The sequence below is a fragment of the Brachyhypopomus gauderio genome, unplaced genomic scaffold, assembly GCF_052324685.1.
Source record: "Brachyhypopomus gauderio isolate BG-103 unplaced genomic scaffold, BGAUD_0.2 sc61, whole genome shotgun sequence".
Classification (NCBI taxonomy): domain Eukaryota; kingdom Metazoa; phylum Chordata; class Actinopteri; order Gymnotiformes; family Hypopomidae; genus Brachyhypopomus; species Brachyhypopomus gauderio.
In genome coordinates this window covers 1,558,763-1,581,191 of record NW_027506882.1, presented here as the reverse complement: position 1 = coordinate 1,581,191, position 22,429 = coordinate 1,558,763, and the positions used below count along the sequence as shown (strand labels likewise).

Below are 22,429 nucleotides of genomic sequence, written 5' to 3'. Positions count from 1 at the left end.
ATATAAAAATGAGATAAAATGTAAGTTGCTCTGGATAAGGGCGTCTGCCAAACGTAAAATGTTTTTAACATTACAAATATGGTTTGCCTCTTCCAATGGTTTAGTCTGTTTTTGATGTGTGAATCTGATATACATCCTGATCAAACAAAAAAGAATTTAGAACGTTCCAGATTTTAAATTTAACCACCTACTACAACCCACGAAGCAACAGGGTTCATAGCGCTTTTATTTTGAAAAAACGATACGCAAAATGAAGCAATGACGTGGCCGATGTAATGCGAGGCCTCGTTTGTTGCTGATCACGTGATTTTGCTCAATATGACACAAGCTCCGAAGCGGGGCTTCGTCGGATACGCCCCTTTTTACTCGGTACACGTCTCGAAGCCTCGCTTCAGATGTCCCATCACTACTTATCTGTTCATTGAGTACTATTGTCTTATCCTTGGTTTTGTTCCTAATCTTTGGTTGTTGTACTTGTTCCCTATGTGTAGCGCTTGTATTTTTCCTGTCTTTGGTAGTTGTTATCTCGCTCTGTTTAGTATTTCGGTTATGCTGTTATGTTCTCGCCGTAATGTGTACATGGTTTGCTAGTGGTAATATTCTCATGCATTAACGTTTTCCCTGTTATTTAGCTTCCCTGTTTGGTTGTGTCTTCTCCCTAGTGTTTAGTGTGGCTCCCTGTTGCCTTCTGTGTTCTCTAGTGGTTTGTCTCCGTTTTTTCATTAAATCTTAAAATCTGCACTTGCGTCACTCCCGCTTCTACCTGCCCTGTATATTCGTTACATAATGACCGACCCGGTAAACAAGACGCAGCAGAATGCTAGAACGTTAGGGAAACCCAGTCAACCGTTCAACATGGACGCTTTCACAGGACAGCTGGACTCTTGCCAGGCAGAGCTCATCAGAGACGCTACGGGTAAGCCCGTGGCGCTGCCGTCACATTGCCCCTGTCCCGAGGAATACGACGGAAGGAGTGGGTCCCAGGGCCCTGCGGCACCTCCTCTGGCCTCCCCGGTCTCCGCTGTCCTTCAGCCGGACCTGCTGGTACCCCTGGACCCTTCCCCGGCTCCCCTGGACACTCCTCCGGCTCCGCCGGACACTCCTCAATTCACGCCAGCCCTCGCAGTGACTACTTTGCCCGCCTGTGGGCCTGGGGCTGGTTCCGTGCTGGACTGTTCGGACATTTGTACTCATGTTAACCCTGTTTTGCACTCACCTGTGTTCCCTTTTTTGCCCTGTCCCCTCCCTGGTTTCCTGTTGGTCCCTGTTCCTATGTGTGTCTCTGTCCGCGTACCTGTCCCTGTGCCCGTTCTTGGTGGTGTCCTCCATGTCCCTGTCTCTGTTCCCCAGATTGTCACCCACTTTGTTCCAGTCCCTGTCTCCGTCGTCCTCAGTCTGTTTGCCTCTGCGCCCCAGTCCTCCCTGGTGTCCTGTCCTGTGCCCTTGACCCCGTCTTGTCCGGCCCCCTTGGTTCCACCTCCTGTGTCGACTCCCTGTCCTGTCCCGTCTGGCCCCGTTCCCACGTCACCGCCCGTTCCTTTTCCCGGTCCTCCCATACGTCCGGGGTCCGGGCCATTGTTTCCGTCCTGCCCCGTTTCTCTCCCGTGTCGGTCATTGTCTGTCGTGCTCCCCATGTCTCGCTCCTTGCTCTGCAGTCGTTGTTCCTCTTCGTTTCTCCTGTGTCCTTGTATGGGAGTCCCTCCTCCTCTCCTATTGTCTTATCCTTAGTTTTGTTCCTAATCTTTGGTTGTTGTACTTGTTCCCCTGTGTGTAGCGCTTGTATTTTCACTGTGCATGTTTCCCCTCTTTGGTAGTCTTTGGTAGTTGTTATCTCGCTCTGTTTAGTATTTCGGTTATGCTGTTATGTTCTCCCCGTAATGTGTACATGGTTTGCTAGTGGTAATATTCTCATGCATTAACGTTTTCCCTGTTATTTAGCTTCCCCGTTTGGTTGTGTCTTTTCCCTAGTGTTAGTGTAGTTCCCTGTTGCCTTCTGTGTTCTCTAGTGGTTTGTCTCCGTTTTTTCATTAAATCTTAAAATCTGCACTTGCGTCACTCCCGCTTCTACCCGCTCTATATATTCGTTACATTAAGGATTGTCTTTGGCTACTTTTCTTTGTGTAGAGAAATTTTTTCACCTAAACGTATTCATTTTTTTATTCTCTGTTTCTGGTTCTTCTCGGATTCTGATACGCCTAAATGAACTGATTAGTATCCAAGCTTAAATAATGATGGATTAAAAAAAGATTAGACATTTGACGTTTTGCGAGACCACGTATGGAAACATCCCAACATATGTATTTATGTGCTCAGACAAATACTCTTACTGTGAAGTTCTGCACACATTGGTAAGGTTGCTATCCAATTTGAGCGCGATTGCGACCATCGATATCAAGGGTTTGAAGCAAAGATTGTTTAAGGGCCCTACATTTCATACAGCCTGAAGTGAAAGTGAGCGACTCCCAGCTGTCGGACTGTGTGCACTTCCGCCCGAGCCACTGGACACACAATCACCGCGCGCTTTCCCTCCACACGGTGAGTGTCTAAGCAGTCCGGTGGTTAAACTTGCTTAGTGAACTAGCTTAGATTAGCTAGCATGCCTTTAATTAACTTGAGATTTGATTAGTATCACAATTTCTATACAGATATGTTGCCCTCAAAATAAGTGCACCATGTAGAAGTTTACTTTTGACATGCTAAGAATGCATGTCGGTGTTTAACAGGTGAAAATGTTCTTGTCTAGCTTGCGTTAGAGCTGGCCTAATTATGTGCCTCTAATTATGTATACTATGTGACGTCAGCGTTTTCCTAAACATGCGTTTGCCCCGTCCACACGAATACGCCGAGACCGGAGTTTTCAAAAGTCTCCACCTTGGAAGGCGTTTTCAAAAACCTCCGTTTTCGGTGACCGAAAACGCAGTTTTCGTGTGGACGGGAGGCTAAAAACCTCCGTTTTTAAAAACCTCCGGCGTCGTGTGGACGTAGATATTTTTGAAAACGGAGACAAAAACCTCCGTTTTTAAAAATCTCCGGCGTCGTGTGGACGTAGATATTTTTGAAAACGCTGATTGTGTGGACGGAGATATTTTTGAAAACAGAGACAAAAACCTCCGTTTTTAAAAACCTCCGGCGTCGTGTGGATGGGGCCTTAGTGAAGAATTCTGACCTAATCCCACTGGGCATTACGCTCGAGAAGTGCGTCTCTCTCTCTCTCTCTCTCTTTCAACTCGCAAAACGTCAAATGTCTAATCTTTTTTAGCGTTTGCTTTAATATACTGTACAGAGTAGATACTACGATCATTTTGGACACCTACTATAGCCTACGGATCGTTTTGGTCGGGAATCGGCGAGTAGTTACATTTGATAGCGGCGTAACATTTGTACGTTGCTATACAGATGAGTACGCATTTCAGTGCATAGTTTTGCGTACAATTTCAGACGCATGGGGAATGAGACCGGGTTGTTCGAGCTGAACCTCCATGGTTCAAGAGGACGTTTGTATGTAGGAAAATGTATGTCTAAAGAATGTCATGATCTGAAATTATAATACTATGGTAGTCACATGAGCATATGTAAGAAAGTAATCTGTTATCCAAAAGAAATAATCTACCCTAGAATAAGAATTTATTCTTATTCTGCCGGGCAGCCCTAGCCCAGCTCCTGGGGAGCAGTTCGGGTTAGGTGCCTTGCTCAAGGGCACCTCAGTCATGGCCTCAGGTCTAGGAATCGTTTACAAATACTTTTACAAATAATACCGCGCAGCGACACAAACGTGATGTCAGGACATTCATTATTTAAATGTCAGGAAAAACATTTTTACTGTTTAAAATGCACTTCCAATAAAGTGAGTATTGGAAAAACTCAACAAAACATTTTGTTGCTGAATGTAACTACTAAAGTAACTTGTAATCTAATGTAGTTATTTTTAAGTTTTAAGTTACTAATTAAGTAATCAGTAATGAACTTTTTAAAGGAGTAATCAGTAATCAGCAGTTGATTATGTGAGAGAAATTATTGATTATTGACTAATCATCATTGATTAGATCATGTTTAGTTATTATAAGAGATCATTATGAACTTTATGATTTAGTATTTGTCCATTCTGACTAAGCAGAAGGACTACAATAATGAAGTAGTGTGATTCAGTGTAACCATGTTTAGTTCATATTATGCATGTGTGCTATAGGTACTGTGACCCAGGTCAGGGAGAGTGCTGAGGGTAAAAGCATTCTGTTAACTGGTAGTCACTAGGCTACTAGTCTTGGGTCATTTAGCTTTCTCTGTGTTCAACTGATACATCAGTTGCTTCCGCTAACTCTAGGGAAGTCCATATTAGGAGATACACACGTGAGACAAAGTAGCCTGCTGGACGCTTATGTTTTGGAACATGCTGTGCTAAAGATAACCTGCTGTTAGAACTGCTGAATTGTGTTTAAGATTGTATATAAGCAGGGGGAGTGCCCCCCTGCCTTCAGAGTTGTCATGCTTGAATGAGACTCTCATGTCTGTGTCTGTCTTGTATCTGTCTTTGTCCTATTTATATATATTTATATTTTTGTAATAAATTAATTATTTAACCACGTCTGAGTCCTCATCCATTTAGTAGAAAATTTCCACGACAATTACTTTTTCAAGGTAACTAAGCCATCACTCAGTGTTACAAACTGACATTCTAACATGACTGACATTCAAATTTGTTTCAAATGCTCAGGTTGCTGAACATGAAAAATTGGGCATTTGTAGTTTGTATTGAAAGGATTTGACATTTCTCGTCATAATCATAAGAAATGTAAATGATTGACATTTTTGGCATATTAATCATAATGTGTTACATGTGTGTGAGAATGTTTGATAATGAAAATAAATAAGGTTATTTTTAAGTTCTAAAGTAACAGTCATTTTGAGGTCAAATCAGTCAAATCATAAAGTCAAATCAGCTATGGATCATTCTTCTTCTTCTTCTTTTGGCAATTCCCGTTTAGGGGTCGGATCAAACTCAGCAGATCAAACTCCTCCATCTGTCCCTGTCCTGAGTGTCCTCCACTGACACACCAGCCACTCTCATATCCTCTACCACTGCATCCATAAACCTCCATGGCTATGGATCATTGTGTAGACAATTAGATGTCTGGGGATGTTGACCACAGGCACACACACACACACACACACACACACACACACACACACACACACACACACACACACACACCAATAAGAATAGTGAGGTGAAAAATGAAAGAAGAATAATGAATGTAAAGACTGTATATACAAGAAAAGTGATCCCAAAAAGGCTTTAGTCATATTGGGTAATATCACTGAATAATATAAAAGGAACAAACAACTTGTGCTCTAGTGTTTTTTAACAAATACATGCAAATACAAATAAATGTTTATGTATGCTCATATGAATTGATAATATAAATAAAACACAAAAAATAATTTCCACAAATCATTTATTGTGTCTTGTTTTCAAGTTTTATTTTCTTTTTTTATAGTGGCTTCCTTTACATCAATTGCCCTAGAGTGGGCACACAAACATCAGAAAAAGCACAAGATAATACTTTCAGTTGAATCTATGTTCTACATTAGATATGCGTTTGGGAAAGGAAAGAGGAAGATGCATGTTCACAAGATATATATTTTAAACAAAGCTGCAGACATACTCATACCATCACTCAAAGGCCTGGGCAGGGATGGGATAGGGTGTATGGTGGAGGTTGTAGGGAGAGAAATAGATTAAAGGTGTTAGAAAGTGTTGGGAAAAGACAGTACTCTGCCCATGTGTGTGAGAGAAAGGGAGAGAGAGTGAGAAAGTGAGACAGTCAAAGAGTAAGTGCATAGATGACATTTTGTGTTATGAGCATTTGTGTGTTATGATCCAGATAAGCAGTTGACTGTTGAAGTCATTTCAGTTGATCTAAACTGGAAAACACTGTTAGTCATGCACATGGTTAAAAGTTCCTGTTACTCTACATCTGTGGTTGTCATGGAAATAAAGACATATATTGCTCTTTGTTTTCAAGCTGAGCTTTCTTCTGTTTCAGCAGGTATAGTTTAGATCACAACCTCATTCAGTTCACATTTTTCATGTTTGGGTTGGTTGTGCATATCATGACAGCATTTATAAGTTATTGAAACCTTTATAGTGTCTTGATTTGCCCTCATAATCTGACCACCATCCTGATGTCAGTCAGATACAAATCAGCCATCTTACACAAGATTAAGCCAAGACTGTCCTTATTATAAGTACATAGATTACGTAGCCATTCTGCACTTGTGCCAGGATCGGACTACACAAACTCACTCTTATTTTGACATAGCTTTGAACTCCAACAACAAATTTCTTGAATGCCATTATTGCTGTTGACCCTACTCCCTTATGACATGTGAACTCAATGACAATGTGAACAATGATTTTGGTCAAATGTGTAGTGTTGTCAGTCTCATGATCAAGACATGGCAGGAATTTATGGAATTCTTGGTTGCCTAATCTGACACAGTGACCATCATGAAAACAATTATGGTGTAGCCAGATCCCGACAATACAGATAAAAGCTCTGATTGAACTGCGTTTTGACAGTGGTGCATGGCTTTCGAGTTTCTCAGTGTTTTCTGACTCCAAAACAGAAAATGTAATATATTTACAAATTTGAGAAAAGCAGTGATATCTAGATGTAGTGAAACTTTAGCCAGTACTGAAATAACTTCATCATACAGTTCCAGCAGTGCATGATTGATTTAACCATCTGACAAAGCTTGTTTGGTAATGGAAACTGTATTCTGTTTTGCGACATCTTAAGGACAGCATCATCATCAGTGTAGCTAATGAAATTGGAACAGTCCTTAGTCTCCAGTTACTTTCACTTCAGTAAAATCTGTTAGTCCACTGAAAATGATGAAACATCTGACATAAGATCTTGGTTCATTTGCTTTGTAAAAGTTTAGCACTCTTATTATTTCAGTTAAAAGTAAGTTGACTTATTAAAAGAGCAAAGGTTTGTTTAGGATATTACATTACACATGCAAATATCATTACGTCACTCACACTGTTGTGCATCTGTAACTATCAAATCAAATCAAATCAAAGTTTATTTGTATAGCGCTTTTAACAACTCAAGTTGTCGCAAAGCAGCTTTACAGGGTTTAACTATGACACAGTTTAAATAATAAAGCCTCACTGATGGTAGGAAACCATCATATTTCTAAAGTTTCAATGTGGAACATAAAAAACTAAAACCGGGATTGTGTAATTTCTCACATTTTGATGTGCCACATAAAAATTAAATAAAATAACAAACAGCCAAGATTATGAAAAAATGTATACAGAAAAAACTTTATACACATAACACATTCAATTTAATTCACTTTCCATCTATTTCAGCCTCTTGAGAGACAGCCTTTCTTTCATAATATAATGTAATATAATATAAAAAAAAAACCTTTGGCACACCTCTGAGCACTTATAGCTTTACATGTTCACAGGATATAAGTCTAGTAGCAACTACAGAGGAATGTCAAAACGAACCCATACATTAATAGATTAACATTTGCATGGAAAGAAAACAAATATTGTTCATAATAAGGACAATTCCACACACCCTGAATTATAAATAATAAATAGTGCAAAGTTACAATAATCTTGGATGCTCTAAAAAATTGGGAGTGTTAAAAGGCATTACAGTTACAAGCAAAAATCTGATTCTGATTAGCAGTATGGACATTTCAGAGATTACAAAAAATATATATTGCCCCATCTTTGCAAACGGTTTGTCTTGGACTGCTGATGCTAATTCATAAATCCACAAATGTATAATCTAATAATATAATTCTAAACCACAGTGAAAATGTGACATTTAATGTATTTAATGTAGTGCTGTCAATTCCAGGTGCCGCGATTAAAATTCCTCACCAGGATTTTGCTCAGGCTTCCTGGATTGTGTTGATTCCACTCATTTTACCTGGATTGCTAATTAGAAAGTCTAGCAAGCTTGAGCAAAATCCTGGTGAGGACTTTTAATCGCGGCACCTGGAATTGACAGCACTAATTTAATGTTTAAAGACTTTGGGAAGTATATATTGTGAATCAGGTATTTTTCTTCTTTCTTTGCTAGTAAGCAGCATTGAATATGATTTGACATTAATGCTAGGAAGTCTTCCATTCTCATTTCATGCAGTTTTTACACAAATCCTTCAGCTGCATGAAAATCTTTATCCATCTTAAATGTTTCATTTAGAAAAAATCCTGTATTGTGTATTCACCATTATGTTTGTGATTGTATAGAATGCACACCTGCTAACAGTCATCATATTACATGACTCACATGTGTTGTACATTCAGATAATATTCTAAGGCATTTTTAATTAACTCTCCATACTTCGGTGTAAATATTATTTCTAATTAAAATGTTGTTTTTTTTTCATTTACTGATTTTAAATGCTTTAAATGATTTTAAATTAGAACTCATCTACTGAATTATTATGAACCTTTATATGGACTTGTATGCCTCTTAAATATAGGCTGTTAATTTTGGAATCATCATAGTATTTTCAGTGGAAAATGTAAACATTTTAAAATAACATTTACACACTATTCTTTTTTGTTTGTCTGTATGTTAGGTGACATATTTGGCATGTTTGGTCTGCATCATGACACCAAACATTTATGTTAGTGTGACTTTTTATTTAGATTTTACCGAGCTAGATATTTAGTCCTTCCTTCACAGTTGTAGCTGTGGATTTGTCTCTATCACACGTTAGTTAATAACTGCACCTAAAATTTTCAATTTTCCTATTGAAATAATTGGTATTGTTTAGCTATATTATGTTTTAGCCATGTTTCCACTCATGGTTCAGCAATAGAATGATTCAGTACCTGACCAGTGATACTGACCAGTGATACTGACCAGTCCTTCATTCACAGCTCAATTTTACATGCAGGAAAGGATTCATCTTGCATAACCACAGTGCTGCTGCTGGCCAAAACCATGATATTCAAGTCTTGCTGTTTCTCATGGGTCTCCTGATACCACTCCCTCATAACATCAGAATCATGGGTTGGAATAAGTGTGACCTAGAGATTGAACATAGATTGAACATTTATGAGAGTCAGTGCTGATATAAATGTGCAGATCTACACTGTCTATGACAAAAATGACCATTATAAAACATTCTATGTGGCAAGAACAATGTAAGTTGAAGACAGATTCAAAAGTTAACATCTTTTAATTAAATTATTTTAAATTAATTAAATTAAATCTTATCATTAAATTAAATTAAATTAATGCTAGATATTAACTCTGGAATTAGGTCCTTAAACTGTAATTATGTTTCTTTATCTTGACATATTTTAAAAGAGATACCTGCAAATTATTGTCCCATTGAGCCTTTCCTTCCAACAGAGCATCCAGGACTACTTTACTGGGCTCCTGTGCTGACTGGTCATTGCCACTGACCACGTAGTATGAGGATCGAATTCGTGTGAAAAACTCTACATCCACATTTTTAGCACTGCAATGATTAGGGATATAAACTAAGTCCATGTACATTGGAGGGCAGTTTGGTACTGATAATCCACTATTGGCCTTGTTGTTGCCTCCTGGAAAAAAACAAATTTGCAAATGTATGAAAATAGCAGATTAAGGATAATGTATTTAATAAAGATAGAATGGAAGTCAATTTTGTACCTTCCTGTACTATGGCAGGGTCTGCAATGTCTCATTATTATCACAGCTGATACACCGTCCAACTGGTACACCAGGTAGTCATTATCCCTCATATTGTAGTAGATTAGAGTAATATACTAAGCTCATTACCTGCTTGTTTAATCACCTTTCTATCAAGCTTCTGAGTGTACAATTTATGTTGAATTTATAAACTTAACATGGTTAAAATCCCAGGTCGGTCAGTGCTATACTGTTGTCAAGACTATGTCTGCATGGATGTAGATGTAAAACATGCTGGTATAGTTTCTATCCTTAGCAGATTGCAACATTGCTGTGAGTGGTCACATGCTTAAAACAATAAACACTCACAGCAATGTTGCAATCTTCATGTAATCAGATGCTTTGTAACTCTTGACACTGCACTTTTCCCACAATCTTCACTAGACATTCTTAACATGAGTCAAAATTAAAGCTTACCTATAGTTTTCACACCCCTTGATGCTGAGGTATTAGTTGCATTTTTAGCATCTTTCTCTTCAGTAATCTTCCTTACAGTGGCCAGTTTTGACTCCTTGACCATAGTTGCTTTAGATGGACCATTCTTTCTAGTTAGTGAAGATGACTTAGTTTTGCTGACATTTTTCTTCTTTTTCAGTTTCTCTCCCTCCTCTGGATCCACCATGCAGACGTCAGGAAAGGGTGGGGCAGGGGCAGAGTCCCTTGATGCAACAGGAGCAGGATCTACATGTCGGTATGTAAGGGTCTTGTCTGTGGGTAGGGTTTCTGAGTCTTCTTCTGAATCAATGTTTGCATCTGCAGTTATGGAAGGGCACTCTTCAGTTCCAGGAGGTACATCAGAATCTGTCTGGGTGGGTGCAGATTCACTAACAGAGGTTGGAGGAGTTTCTTCACACTGCTTGCTTTGTTGCTTCCCTCCGGTTGGGGGTGGTCCTCCACCAGACTTAGTTAGTGGCTTTTCACCTTGTAGTGGATTCTCCTCATTCAGGAAGTACTCAAGAGGGTTGGGATTTATGAATGATGGTGAGAGCTCTGTCTTAGGATGTCTGTATTCACAAGAGGTCACCAAACATAAGTCAACATTGGACCTTGACTGGGGAGTCACACTTTTTTTTGAGATGTCTGGATCTCTGGAGCTGGCTTCTTCAACATGTGAAGAGCTGCTAGAAAACTGGGACTCTGCCAAAATAGGGAATAGAGTGGGTGCAGGTGGCACTATTGGACTGATGGATGATTTGTACTCTGTAGTAAATGGAACTGTCCCACCTCCATGCTTAAGAACCTCAGTCTCTTGTGGGAAACAAGATGACTCTGTAGAAGATGAGGGGGAAGCAGCTTTTGGAGGCGTGATGATATCATATGGTCTGGTGTCCTGGCTTGGACCCACCAGAACTAAAGATGAGTCAGAGGATACAGGTGACTGATTATGGGAAACTATTTTTGGTGTGACAGATTCTGAGCAAGTACCTGCATTTGGGGACATTTCATGACCACCAATTTGCGGGGGTGTTGTAACAGATGGGGTGGACTGAGAAGCATCTGATTGAGAAGCCGAGGCAGCTTGACTACCATCAGATTCTTTGAAAAGCATGGGTATCTCACCAGTGACTCCTGGTCTGTGCTGTTCTCCTGATCTGAAATCAGCTCCATCTGAGGGGAAGTAGTCAACCTCTGTTGGGCCATTTTCAGTGACTGCACGCAGGGCTCCTCTTGTAGCTGGATGCTCTGGTGATTGCTTACTGAAGTCTAATGCAAAAGAGTGATCTGGGGATTCCTGCCCAAATCCCACTGACAATGTGGAATGTTCAGGGGATTGTAGGACCAGATGAGGTGTCCTTGATTTTGCTGTTTTGGGTGAAACATCTGGAGATATTGACATTGGACATTCCTTAGACGGGGAAACTTCTGCTTCTTGCATTGTGGTTGGAGTCTGCACAACAGACACAGATAGGGAGTCATCTACTTCTGTGGAATGAGGGGAGCCTACCTCAGCATGTAATGACGGTGAGACATCATCAGTCGTGGGTTCAGGCAAAGAGCTTGTGGCAAGTGATGCAGTTGAGGCTGAGGCAATATGAGAGAATGTATCTTCAGCAACAATCTCATCAACTGGAGAGCCTGACTTATCAGATGTGATTCCCTCAGATATGGACATTTTACTTTCCTCTTTGAATGTTGTTAGAGGAATAGTATCAGAAGAAGACTCTAGTTTAGTTTGTGGCAACAAGTATGAAATAGAGGAGCTGTCACTGCTTGCTGACATTTTATCAGCATGGCTAAGCTGACCTGCAGTCAAACTATCAAAATGGGGTTTACCTTCATTTCCCTTGAAGGAACTATCACAGACCACTTGACTACATTCTGGAGATGGAACCTTTCCTGTTGGTGACAGAGAAACAGCTTCATCAATGGGACTAGCCTCCCTTAGGGAATTCTCTCTGTCACTTGTTACTTCAACAATAATGGGGCCTTGATTGTCAGTGATTTCCCCATGTAGTATAACCCCAGCTTTTTCTTCCACTGGAGACTGATAGTAAGGTGTATGCCCTGAGGACTGAGGAGAAGTACCCTCTAGAGTTTTATCATCTGGACTGTTTGAAGAGTCCCCGACTCCTTTTGATGACATTGTAAGTGTAGTGACTAGTTCAATTGGTGATGATACACCTGTATGAAGGAAGTCAGTGTTTACATTCTGGTCTCCAGAGGGTGAACGCACAAGGGGCAAGTTCACATATGCAGCAGAGAGATTTTCTGAGTTAAAAGAGAATCCATCACTATGTTTTATGTAAAAATACTTGCAAGATTTGTCTTCTTCCAGGGAAGATGGTGGTGAAATTGTAGAGGCTGAAGCATGATAGTCATGACCTTCTGTTGCATCACTCTTTGAAAGATCAAACTCAGGAATATCTTGGAGTGGTGGGCGTTTCTTTCGATCACAGTCCCCTGAAATCCCATACCTGACAAAGTCTTGAGAGGGGGACTCGGTTTCATCATTTGTAGTCTCATCACTCATAATATCTCGTGGAGTTGACATATCATCCATGGGAGTTGGTACACTTGAGATCTCAATTGTAGACTGTGTGTGCCCAGATGTGGTGTATTCCTCTGGAGGCTCATCTCGATTCTCATCATCTGAGGCCACCTCACTCTCTGGCAGAGTTTCATCATGAATAGAAAATGGGGAGGCAAGAGCAGAGAGCCTCGGAGTAGTAGTCACAGCCAAACCAGCTTCCTCAGTTTCTGTGTCATGTTTTTCTATGTCATATTTTTGGTACTCTGTTATTCCAGTGTATTTGTCCTCAGCTTCTTCCTCTGTCTCTTCCTCCACCTTTTGTCCCTCTGTTTTAGCTTTATCATCCATTACTGGTTCCTGTTCATCAACTTCCTCTGTGTCTCCCTTTTCTTCATAATCTCCTGCTTCAGATGACTCTTCAAATCCTGTGCCCTCATCTTCAAAATTTTCACTACTGATGTCATAAATCTTTTGTTTAGGTTCTAAATTCTCTGGGGTATTCTCACATTCCTCCTCAGCTTCTGTACTTGTTATACCATCATCCAAAGATTCTGCTGTTCCTGGAGATTCCTTGCAAATAGTAATTTCTTCATGCTGAATAACTCTTTGCTCATCATCTTCTGTTTTGGTCTGAGGTAAGCTTTCTTTGTCTTCAACAATTTCCTCAGATTTTAAAGCTTCAAATTCCTTAGTAAGGTCTTCTGGGGAGGACATGCAGGATCTTTCATCTTCTAGAGCATTTGTGTTGCTGGCTATAATAGCAATTTCCACAGGAACAGCTTCAGATGCAGCAACAGCCACAGATTTTCCAGTATATTTTTTAACAGTCTTGGTCTTGGCCTTTTCTTTCAGTTTTACAGGGCTGCTTGTGGTCTTTCCTTGTGTAGCCACTTTTAGTTTTGGTGCAGGTTTTTTAAATTCACCTATACCAGAAATATTCTTTTTTATGTTTGTAGTTTTCTTTGAGTCTCTTTTAATATCTTTTTCATCCTTCTTAATCTTTTCCTCTTTCCTGCTCTCATTAAAAAGCGAATCTTTCCCAATATCCCTCTTTTTTATCTCCTTCTTTATCCCCTCTTTCCTCAACTTATCATTTTGGACATGTACCTCTTTTTGGGGTATTAATTTTTTCCCTTTTTTTTCTTCTTTTTTATCATCTTCAGTCTTATCCTTCATTTTTTTTGCCTCCTTTTTAATACTTTTTTCTTTAAGGCTTGGCTTTATATCAGCTTTCTTTTTTTCTGGACTGTCCATTTTTGGTGTTTGTTCACTTTTAGGTGTTTCTTTTTCTATGATCTTTGCTCGTTTGACAGGTGTTTTTTCTTTCTTCTCTGCTTTCTGCAGTGCCACCTGAGTTACTTCAGCATTTATTTTTGTCTTTTCATGAGCTTCTTCTTTGGATTCTATTCTGGTGCCTTTAATTGGTGATGCTTTTGTGAGAGATTTCAAACTCTCCTTGCTATCTGTCTTATGCTTCATCTTTGCTTGCTTGAGTGTTGGTGTCATATTTGAAGACAGCTCTTTCTCTGTGACAACAGGATATTTAAGAAAATCCAAATGTTTAAGTTTTTCTAAGCCTTCAAGGATGTTATTTTGTGTGGCATTGCCTGGGAATAGGACACGTACTATTTTTTCAGATGGGTTAGTAGGATGCCACACAATCAATGAAGAGATTGAAGACAAATATGAGATTGGGAGCTCTGATTCATTTCCATTTGGTAATAGAATTGATGCCTTGTCCTTCTCACTACCAGTCCACTGCTTCATAAAGTACTGCAGTTCTTTGCTGTTCTTGGCTGGATTGAGAACATACATTTCGAGCTTACCAACACCCATTTTCTGGAAAAGTATGACTGGTTCTATTGTATTTCCTATGTTTCTTTGCAGAGGTTCTGGTTTTAAAGACAGTTTGTTTAGGTACTGCAGAGTGAGTGCTGCTTCCTCAATGTTTCTTCGCACCCTGTAGTTTGGTTCTGGGTTTTCAAGAGTCTGAGGCAGGTTAAGAAAAACAACACCAAGATCAGGGGAGATCATATTCTTCATCCAGTCACTATTGGCTGTGGATCCCTGTGATTGCTCCTCCTCCTGTTCAGCAATTTTTCGTTGCAGCATGCTGTTGATCCCTGGAAGGTTGTCATCTCCAATGTGTGTTAAAAGGATGGAATCTACTCGATCTAGATGTCGTACCAACTTCCAATAACAGGATTTTCTGTCAGATCCACCATTAACAAGCATGTTGAAGCCATTAACCGCAAAGAGTGCTGAATCACCCCGGCCTCCAGGAAAAATGTAGCAGCATGGTTTAGATAACTTTAGGAATCCACCTGAGGTGGGAGGTTTGAGCATGTCAAAGGGAGATGGGACTTCCACTGATTCTGAGAGGTATTCTGTGAACTCTGAGAGGCCCTCCATTTCTGGAAGGATTGTTGAAGAGTTTAGCTTGATGTTAATGAAATCCTGTAGGCTATGTTTGTCAATATTGGAATTTTTCCAGTCACCATGTTCAGGACAAAAAAGGGTTAAGCTTGCTTTGTTGGCAGGATGTATAGTGCTTAAAAGTTCTCCAATCTGCATCACAAAGTTGGGCAACATTAGGTGGCTCAGGACATGGATTTTCATTTTTAAGTAAATCAACTGTGAAATACTACTTTTTGTGATCTACTAAAAGCAATCAAAATGGTATTTTTTTTATTGTGTTTTAGCAATAGGGCAAGAAGTTCTACTTTTTTTGTTAAAATAAAAAATACACATTTAAATTATATGAAAGAACATTATAAATGAAAATCTTATGTTCTTTCATATAAATGACAGAACTAAACAATACATTAGACTTAATATATGAATATAATTCCATATACTCACCCCTTGATCTGTGAAAATGTCAATGAAGTTGAAAAAAGAGAAGGAACCAGACTGGAGAATAAGTTCACCAGTGTTCTCAAAGCATTGCCCTGCCAGAATGAGTAGCTTATGGCGTGCTGAGTTCGAAATCAACAAACGAACCTGCAATCAGATTCAACTTCTTACATTTACATCTTCACTGCATGATGCATGGTTGAAATATGATGCAAGAACCTAATATAACATTCATAAAAACAAAAATGAAATGAAATGAAATTTAATTACAATGAAACAAAATTTGTGAGGTAACTTATGTGCAATATGACCACATGAATAGTCTATGATTAAAGCATTAAAGGTGGTATATAGACTTGCAGAATATCAACTGTTGAAAATAATCAAATTAATTTGTATAAAGTACATTATAGATGCATTTTTCTGTCTGGATACTTCACTGCCACTGAATATACTGGGCGGTCATTCATTATCAAACGTGTGGCACTGGTTATGTGTATAGTTAGAAGTGGAGAGAAAAATGTTTGTAATACCTAATTTTATTATGATTTGTTCTATTTTATAGCTGATGTACTAGGGTAAGAGCTAAATTAGAGGCACCAAATACAGACTATTGAAACAATATGTGCTCAGTGGGGAACCGTCAGGGCCCTCTCCGCCCTCTCAGAGGGCCTAAAATATTCTTAAAACATACATATAATTTATCCAATTTCTTAAAATCTGCTTACAGTTTGTCAATCGACATCTAAACAATTACAGAAATATAAGCAAATAAATTATTCACCCGTGTCTATTCAATCTGTGATGGAAGGTGAGAGGTTAAGTGGAAGCCTGTGAGCCTGTGTCTCCCCCTATCAGGACTGTGATGCCCGCTGTTCGTTTACAAAGGGCCTGGCAGTTATAATTCGGCGCAATACCAGTTTCAAATGACACTAAAATTGACCAATCATATCTTCCCTCTTAGTGGGCGGGCTTAACTGTATAATAATTTCTGCCCGCTGTGGTGACGCTAGCTGTCGTTAGTGTACCACCGCTAGCTAGTTTCGATTCAGTCCTTTGGTGTCCTCGTGCGCGTTGTTTACATATTCCGCTCCCGTGGAACATGGAGCTGTGAACCTTATTTTGTCGGAACCTTATTTTGCTTAAGAAGTTATCTAGTACATATGTTATTGTTTATTGCGTCTCTAAAGCAGTACTGTCGTCTCAAATATTTATTTATTTATTTATCGCAGTTAATTAGGAGAGGAAACAAATTTTTTTCGGGGGGGTGGGAGCGGGCCCAGGTTTAATGGTCACGGTTCGCTACTGTGTAACTAATTATAACTAAAACCTAATTTATCTTCAGCCTTTGGAAAAGTTCTGTTGCAGTGACCACTGGCCAGAAGAAGCATAAGAAGCCTGTAATTTAATTGCAAATTTATGTTTAATGTGTCATTTGCTTTAGATTTGTGTTTGCATACCCCTTTTCCCCTTTAGTACTAGTAATGTCTCACCCCACCAACGTGCATTTTTGCCCATATTTTCAGTACTGATCTGCTGTGTGAACCTTGTTTAAGAATGCACTATTTGACAAATGCAGTCTTCTCATTCTTCTTCCATACCAATGCTACTATATGGAAAACAGCTACACCAATAATATTCTACAGTGATATGTGACTGGATTATTAACTACTCAATTTTGGTACTTATGCAGGAACCAGTATAGTGTTTTTAAATGTTAACTGCTTTGTTTAAATTGTTTGGCCAGTGAAAATTACTTAATATGCACAACAACCATCCAGACCTGTGTAAGAATACCTTATATGACAAATGTATGGATTTTTTTTCCATTACTGGGGGTGGGAAGTTTGGTGGGTAAGAGAAAGAGATTACCTCAGTACTAACAGCATCATCTGAAGGGTTGATTAGTACTACAGTCTCCAGTACACTGCTTTTATGGTGCAAAATCTTCTGTCCTGTAGACAATACACAGGTGATAGACATTAATTAGTCTTGGTAGAACAGTATTGGAAACATTTAAAAGCAAGAACAAAACTCTCTATAAGAGAGATGTTTTGGTTTGTTGGTTTTCATGTAAATTATTCATAACCCATCTTGCTTCAATTAGAATGCTGAACTCATGAATGTGCAAAATTATTGTTAATCATGCAAAGAGGTTATAGTGCCATTATAGTCCTAGGTTTTGCACTGATAGAAGTATTGCAAAGAATATGATCATCACAATTAGCTTACCAAATGAGATTAATGATGTTATACCAAATAACAATACTGAACATAATAATGTTCATTGAACAGGCCTCATGTTTGTTTGATGTTTGTACGCATACTTAAGCCAAGCTCCTCTCTACCATTACTTAGTATTTCTTTAATCCATATTAAACTATTAAAACCCTATTCCAGCTCCAATAGTATGTCAACCTACCCCTTTTCCTGGTCAGAACAACAAAAACTTAACAGCCTTTTTTGTTTTTGTTTACTAGCAACAATAAAACCAAGGTTAACACCCACATGTTCAAGATCAGAATTTTGTCCATGAAGTATTACGTTTGTTGCTGCAGGCTGCATGACCATCGAGGAAATAAGGTGAAGGAAGCTGATGAGAAATCACATTGGCCATATCAGACTACAGGCAGCACTCGCATACTAGGCTTGCTAACTGGCCTAATAATTTATCAGTATCTATGAGAAAGATGTAATGGATGCAGAAATACATTATAAAGCATCAAGGACAGCATCAGTGTGGTGCTTATTAATGCTCTCTTGAGGACCAAAGGCGTATGTGTGTGTGTGTGTGTGTGTGTGAGCAGGTGGCTCGAACACAGTGCAGATAATTATATTACCATTACACATCTGCTGAGCCAACACTGATCACACAGATTTATTTTTCACCTCCCCCATACTTCCAAACCTCTGCTTCTTTCTACTGGCCTCTGTCCACCCTACCATAACAATCACATTTCATTTTCCACCAGACTGCAAACACATTTACAGTGAGACCCCTGTAATATAATTTTATTTTGCGCTGCCCTTACATAGCCACGTGTTCTAAAGTGCAAAATCATCAAGTCATAGCAACATGGTAGTGGCTAATAGGGGTGACCTGCAATAGTCGCTGATTTGACTATAGTCGACTATACCCCCTAGTCGACTATGAACGTCATAGTCGAATGTACCATTCTAACTGCATGGTGGTGCCCAAGGATGCAGCTAAGCATTAGTTGTTACATGAAATGTCTTTGTTTTCGTTATATATAGCCTTTTGTCAAATAAAATCATCCTAATTTCTGTTAATAAATATTTAAAAATGATGTTTGCGCATTACCAATAGGCATCTTCCTTACTACACATTAATAAATCACACCCTGCAGTTGCACAATCCAAACGAGCGGAGCTGAACACGCTACAGAATACGCGGCGCACCTGCTAAAAAACTGGCTACTTAAAAACTTCAAAAGTATTTTGAAAAACATAAAGATGAATCAAACAAAGTAAAGTGCAAGTTATGTCATCAACGTCTTTCATTTCGCACGACAACAACCAACATGACATACCATTTAAAACGCGTAAGGCGAAAAAAAAACCGTCGTTTCAGTCGTGTCGTCTCGTCGCGGTGCATCTCGGCAAGTAGCCTATAAACATTTTTTGTTGTTGTTTGCTTTTAAACCCCGTTACTTTAACCTTTCCTTGTATTTTGCTGTTGTGTGGCAATTTTTTTATATTTTCAGGCAGGCATATTTTATTTAAAATATTTTGTGACATTTTGCACAGTGCCTGTCTGACAGTTCGATATGCGCAATGCGCACTGACGGTTAATGTTCTCTAACGTTTCATAAAAAAATAAATAAAAGCTGAATAAAGCCAACCAACCGTGTTTATTCATTTATCTGAGTGTTTTAGGTTTTTACTTTGAAGAGGAAAAAAGTCCTGACGGGATCGGGGAACGGGATCCCGTTTAAGGTGGTCTAAATAAAAAAATATATATAAAAAACCATTAGTCGACTATTAGTCGACTAAAGGGGAAAGCTGACGAATCAGATTCGACTATGAAAATCCTTAGTTGAATACACCCCTAGTGGCTAGTCTTTAAAACACATAAAACCTGAAAATGCCTCATTATACTTTTTTCCCTCTGGAGCGCAACAAGAAAGCTTTATCCCTTATTTGCTGTTTTCTCTGATGGTCAGTTCATATTATCTGACCGCTATCCTGTAACTGCACCAGTCAGATTTCTTGTTCTCGCTATGTCTGATTATTCTTCTGAGTTCTTTTGGGACAAGCCTGCTGCTTTATGAGAATCTGCAAGAGGTGAGAGGGAGGGGCTGAGAGAGGAAGGGATATAGGGGTTGGGCGAGTGAGGCAGGGGGATAGAATGAAAAACATGAGAACAGGAAAGGAGGAAGAGAGTCATACCCAGTTTTGCGAATAACGCCGTTAAAAATAACAGCGTTAGGTAACGGCGTCATTTTGTCAGTAACGGGATAATATAATTCATTACTTTTCCTGTCGTTACAACACTGTTGACGTTACTGGTCATTAAAAGCGGTGCGTTACTATATATTGATATACTAACAGTAATGCGAGCGGACCGCTGCCCAGGCTAGTGAGGAGTAACAGATCTCGATAGGTCACAGTTCTCGGTGTAACACCTGTTTTACTTAACAAGTCAGTAAGCGATTGGCTAAGGCAGCGTTATGGTAACCAATCAGAGCCAATGTTCTTACACGCGTGCCGAAGCACACCAGTGACACACAACACAAACGGAGAAGAGGCAGAAATGGACAGTCAGGAGCAAGCCGAAGAAAAATTTGCATTTTCAAGGTGATATAAACATTATTTAAGAAAATACTTGAAAAGTTCCCGAATGTCTACCAGACTGGGTATTTGATTTAATTAATAGGTTTACTTCTGTTGTGAACAAACCAGTTGTCTCAGGTTGAGAGAATTTAATTTAATTTGATAGATGTAAATGCACTTTATATAGTGTAACTGTAAAGATTTGGGATTTTAAAGGATTTTATCCTGCACTGGTCTGTTGATGTGCAATAAATATCAAAAGTTAAACACTTTCTGATCTACTCATTTCAACTGACTGTGAAAACTGATTTTTCAAAAAATCCTTATTCATTGGCATATAAGTTTTTTTTTACTGTAATGCAAATAGTCACTTTCCCTGGTAACGACTAACTTTTGTTATATAGTAATTCAGTTACTAACTCGGTTACTTTTCTGAACAAGTAGTGAGTAACTATAACTAATTACTTTTTAAAAGTAACATTCCCAACACTGGTCATACCACACTGTGAAACTCACTCGCAAAGGGTGTGTGTTATTGGTATTATTTAGTGAATGGAGATGATGACATTATAATCATGAACTGCCTGTCTTCTCTACCTACAGTACATCTGTCATCTTACAATGGCAATGCTGCAAGGAACTTACACTCTAATCTCTATCTGCTGCAGCAGCATAAAACAGTCCCATAATCCAGTAACCTCGACATGATGGACCCTGCATTTCACAGCTGGAACAGCTCCAGGTAGATTTTACTGTGGAAAATGGGTGAATTGTGATCAATGGAGCAAAACTTTATTGTCGATGATTACTCCTAGTTTATATAGTCGGCCAGTCCCAGTCCTCAGGGGAAACACCCATGGCCACACCCAGGCAGAAAAACACTTATAGACAGAGGCACTCCCACAATCCCCTGCCTACTGACACACCCACATACACCTGTTGCACATGACCTGCTTTCTTCTCCATCTATAAAAGCCTCACAGGTCCAGAAGTTCAGTGATGTGTATTCACCTGAGAGTCACTAAAGAGCTTCATCTGCCTCTTCAACAGACTTTGGACTTCCATGTGGGAGTCTGATATGTGTGTATGTCTGATATGCCAAGAAACAGTTGCAGTTTTCAAAGAGTTCAAAATCAGCCATCACTTTGCTACAAAGCATGCAAACTATGCTAGCAAACAGTCAACAGAAGGATGAGCGGCTACTGCTGAGAGGTTGGCAGATGCGTTGTCTGAAATAAGAATGGGGAGAATCGAGGTTCTAGTTACATGCTGAAGAATGCTAGGTGAAACGAAAATATAATCAATTCTGGAATACGACTTATGATTAGGGGAGAAGAAGGTGTAATTCTCGCTATCAGAGTTATGTATACGCCAGGGGTCAACGGCATTATTATCAGTAAGGAAGGATGTTAAAATGTTGTTAGAGGCATTAGACAGGTTTGATGCATACGTGGTGTGTGTCTTATCCAGGGTTGGGTCTATTATAATCACCCCCTAATATTAACAAACAATCTGGGTATCGTAGAACAGAATATTTAAGAGATTCAAAGAAAGATATCTCTGGGGTAAATGGAAAAGATACATAGATTAACAGCATTCAAGGAACATAACAGAATCTTCCAGCAGTGTCTGCACCTGAGTCAAGAATTTTAATCAAAGTCTGTTTTATTAAGGTTTTTTAGCATATACAAAATGTCAAATACAAACACTGCCATGCCCTTTCATCCCGGCCCACCCTACCCCACCCCTTCAGGCCTGCGTTATAGAAAATAAATAAATAAGTAAAATGAAATATAATAAAATAAGACTTAAAATACAAATATAAGCATGTAAGGGAATGTCCCAAGGACATAAAAAATAGAATGTGTATATATAGTGACATATTTATATAAAATAAAGTTGTAAAGTACATCGCAAATTTAAAGTAGATATCTGCTACATGTTCATTAGCTAAATTTAACAGGTCATGTTTCCAGCTTCCATGTTTTCCACAAATGTTAAGAAAGGCTGCCAAGTTTTATAAAACCTCAGTGAGTCAAGAATTTTAAGTCTTAATTTCCTACTTATTAGAATAGCAACACCTTTT

At 39.1% G+C, this 22,429-nt stretch overlaps 1 protein-coding gene across 1 annotated transcript in view; it reads right to left on the bottom strand.

Moving 5' to 3' along the window:
- Positions 1–5,441: 5,441 nt before the first annotated feature.
- map1b (microtubule-associated protein 1B) overlaps positions 5,442–22,429 on the bottom strand; it is a 44,280-nt gene continuing 27,292 nt past the window's right edge. Inside the window, exons 3-7 of the mRNA XM_076988297.1 lie at positions 17,422–17,504; positions 15,556–15,696; positions 10,140–15,261; positions 9,360–9,595; positions 5,442–9,070 (exon numbers count right to left, since the gene is read on the bottom strand). Coding sequence (XP_076844412.1) covers positions 8,915–9,070; positions 9,360–9,595; positions 10,140–15,261; positions 15,556–15,696; positions 17,422–17,504 — 5,738 coding nt within the window. The 3' untranslated portion in view covers positions 5,442–8,914. The remainder of the gene's footprint in view (positions 9,071–9,359; positions 9,596–10,139; positions 15,262–15,555; positions 15,697–17,421; positions 17,505–22,429) is intronic.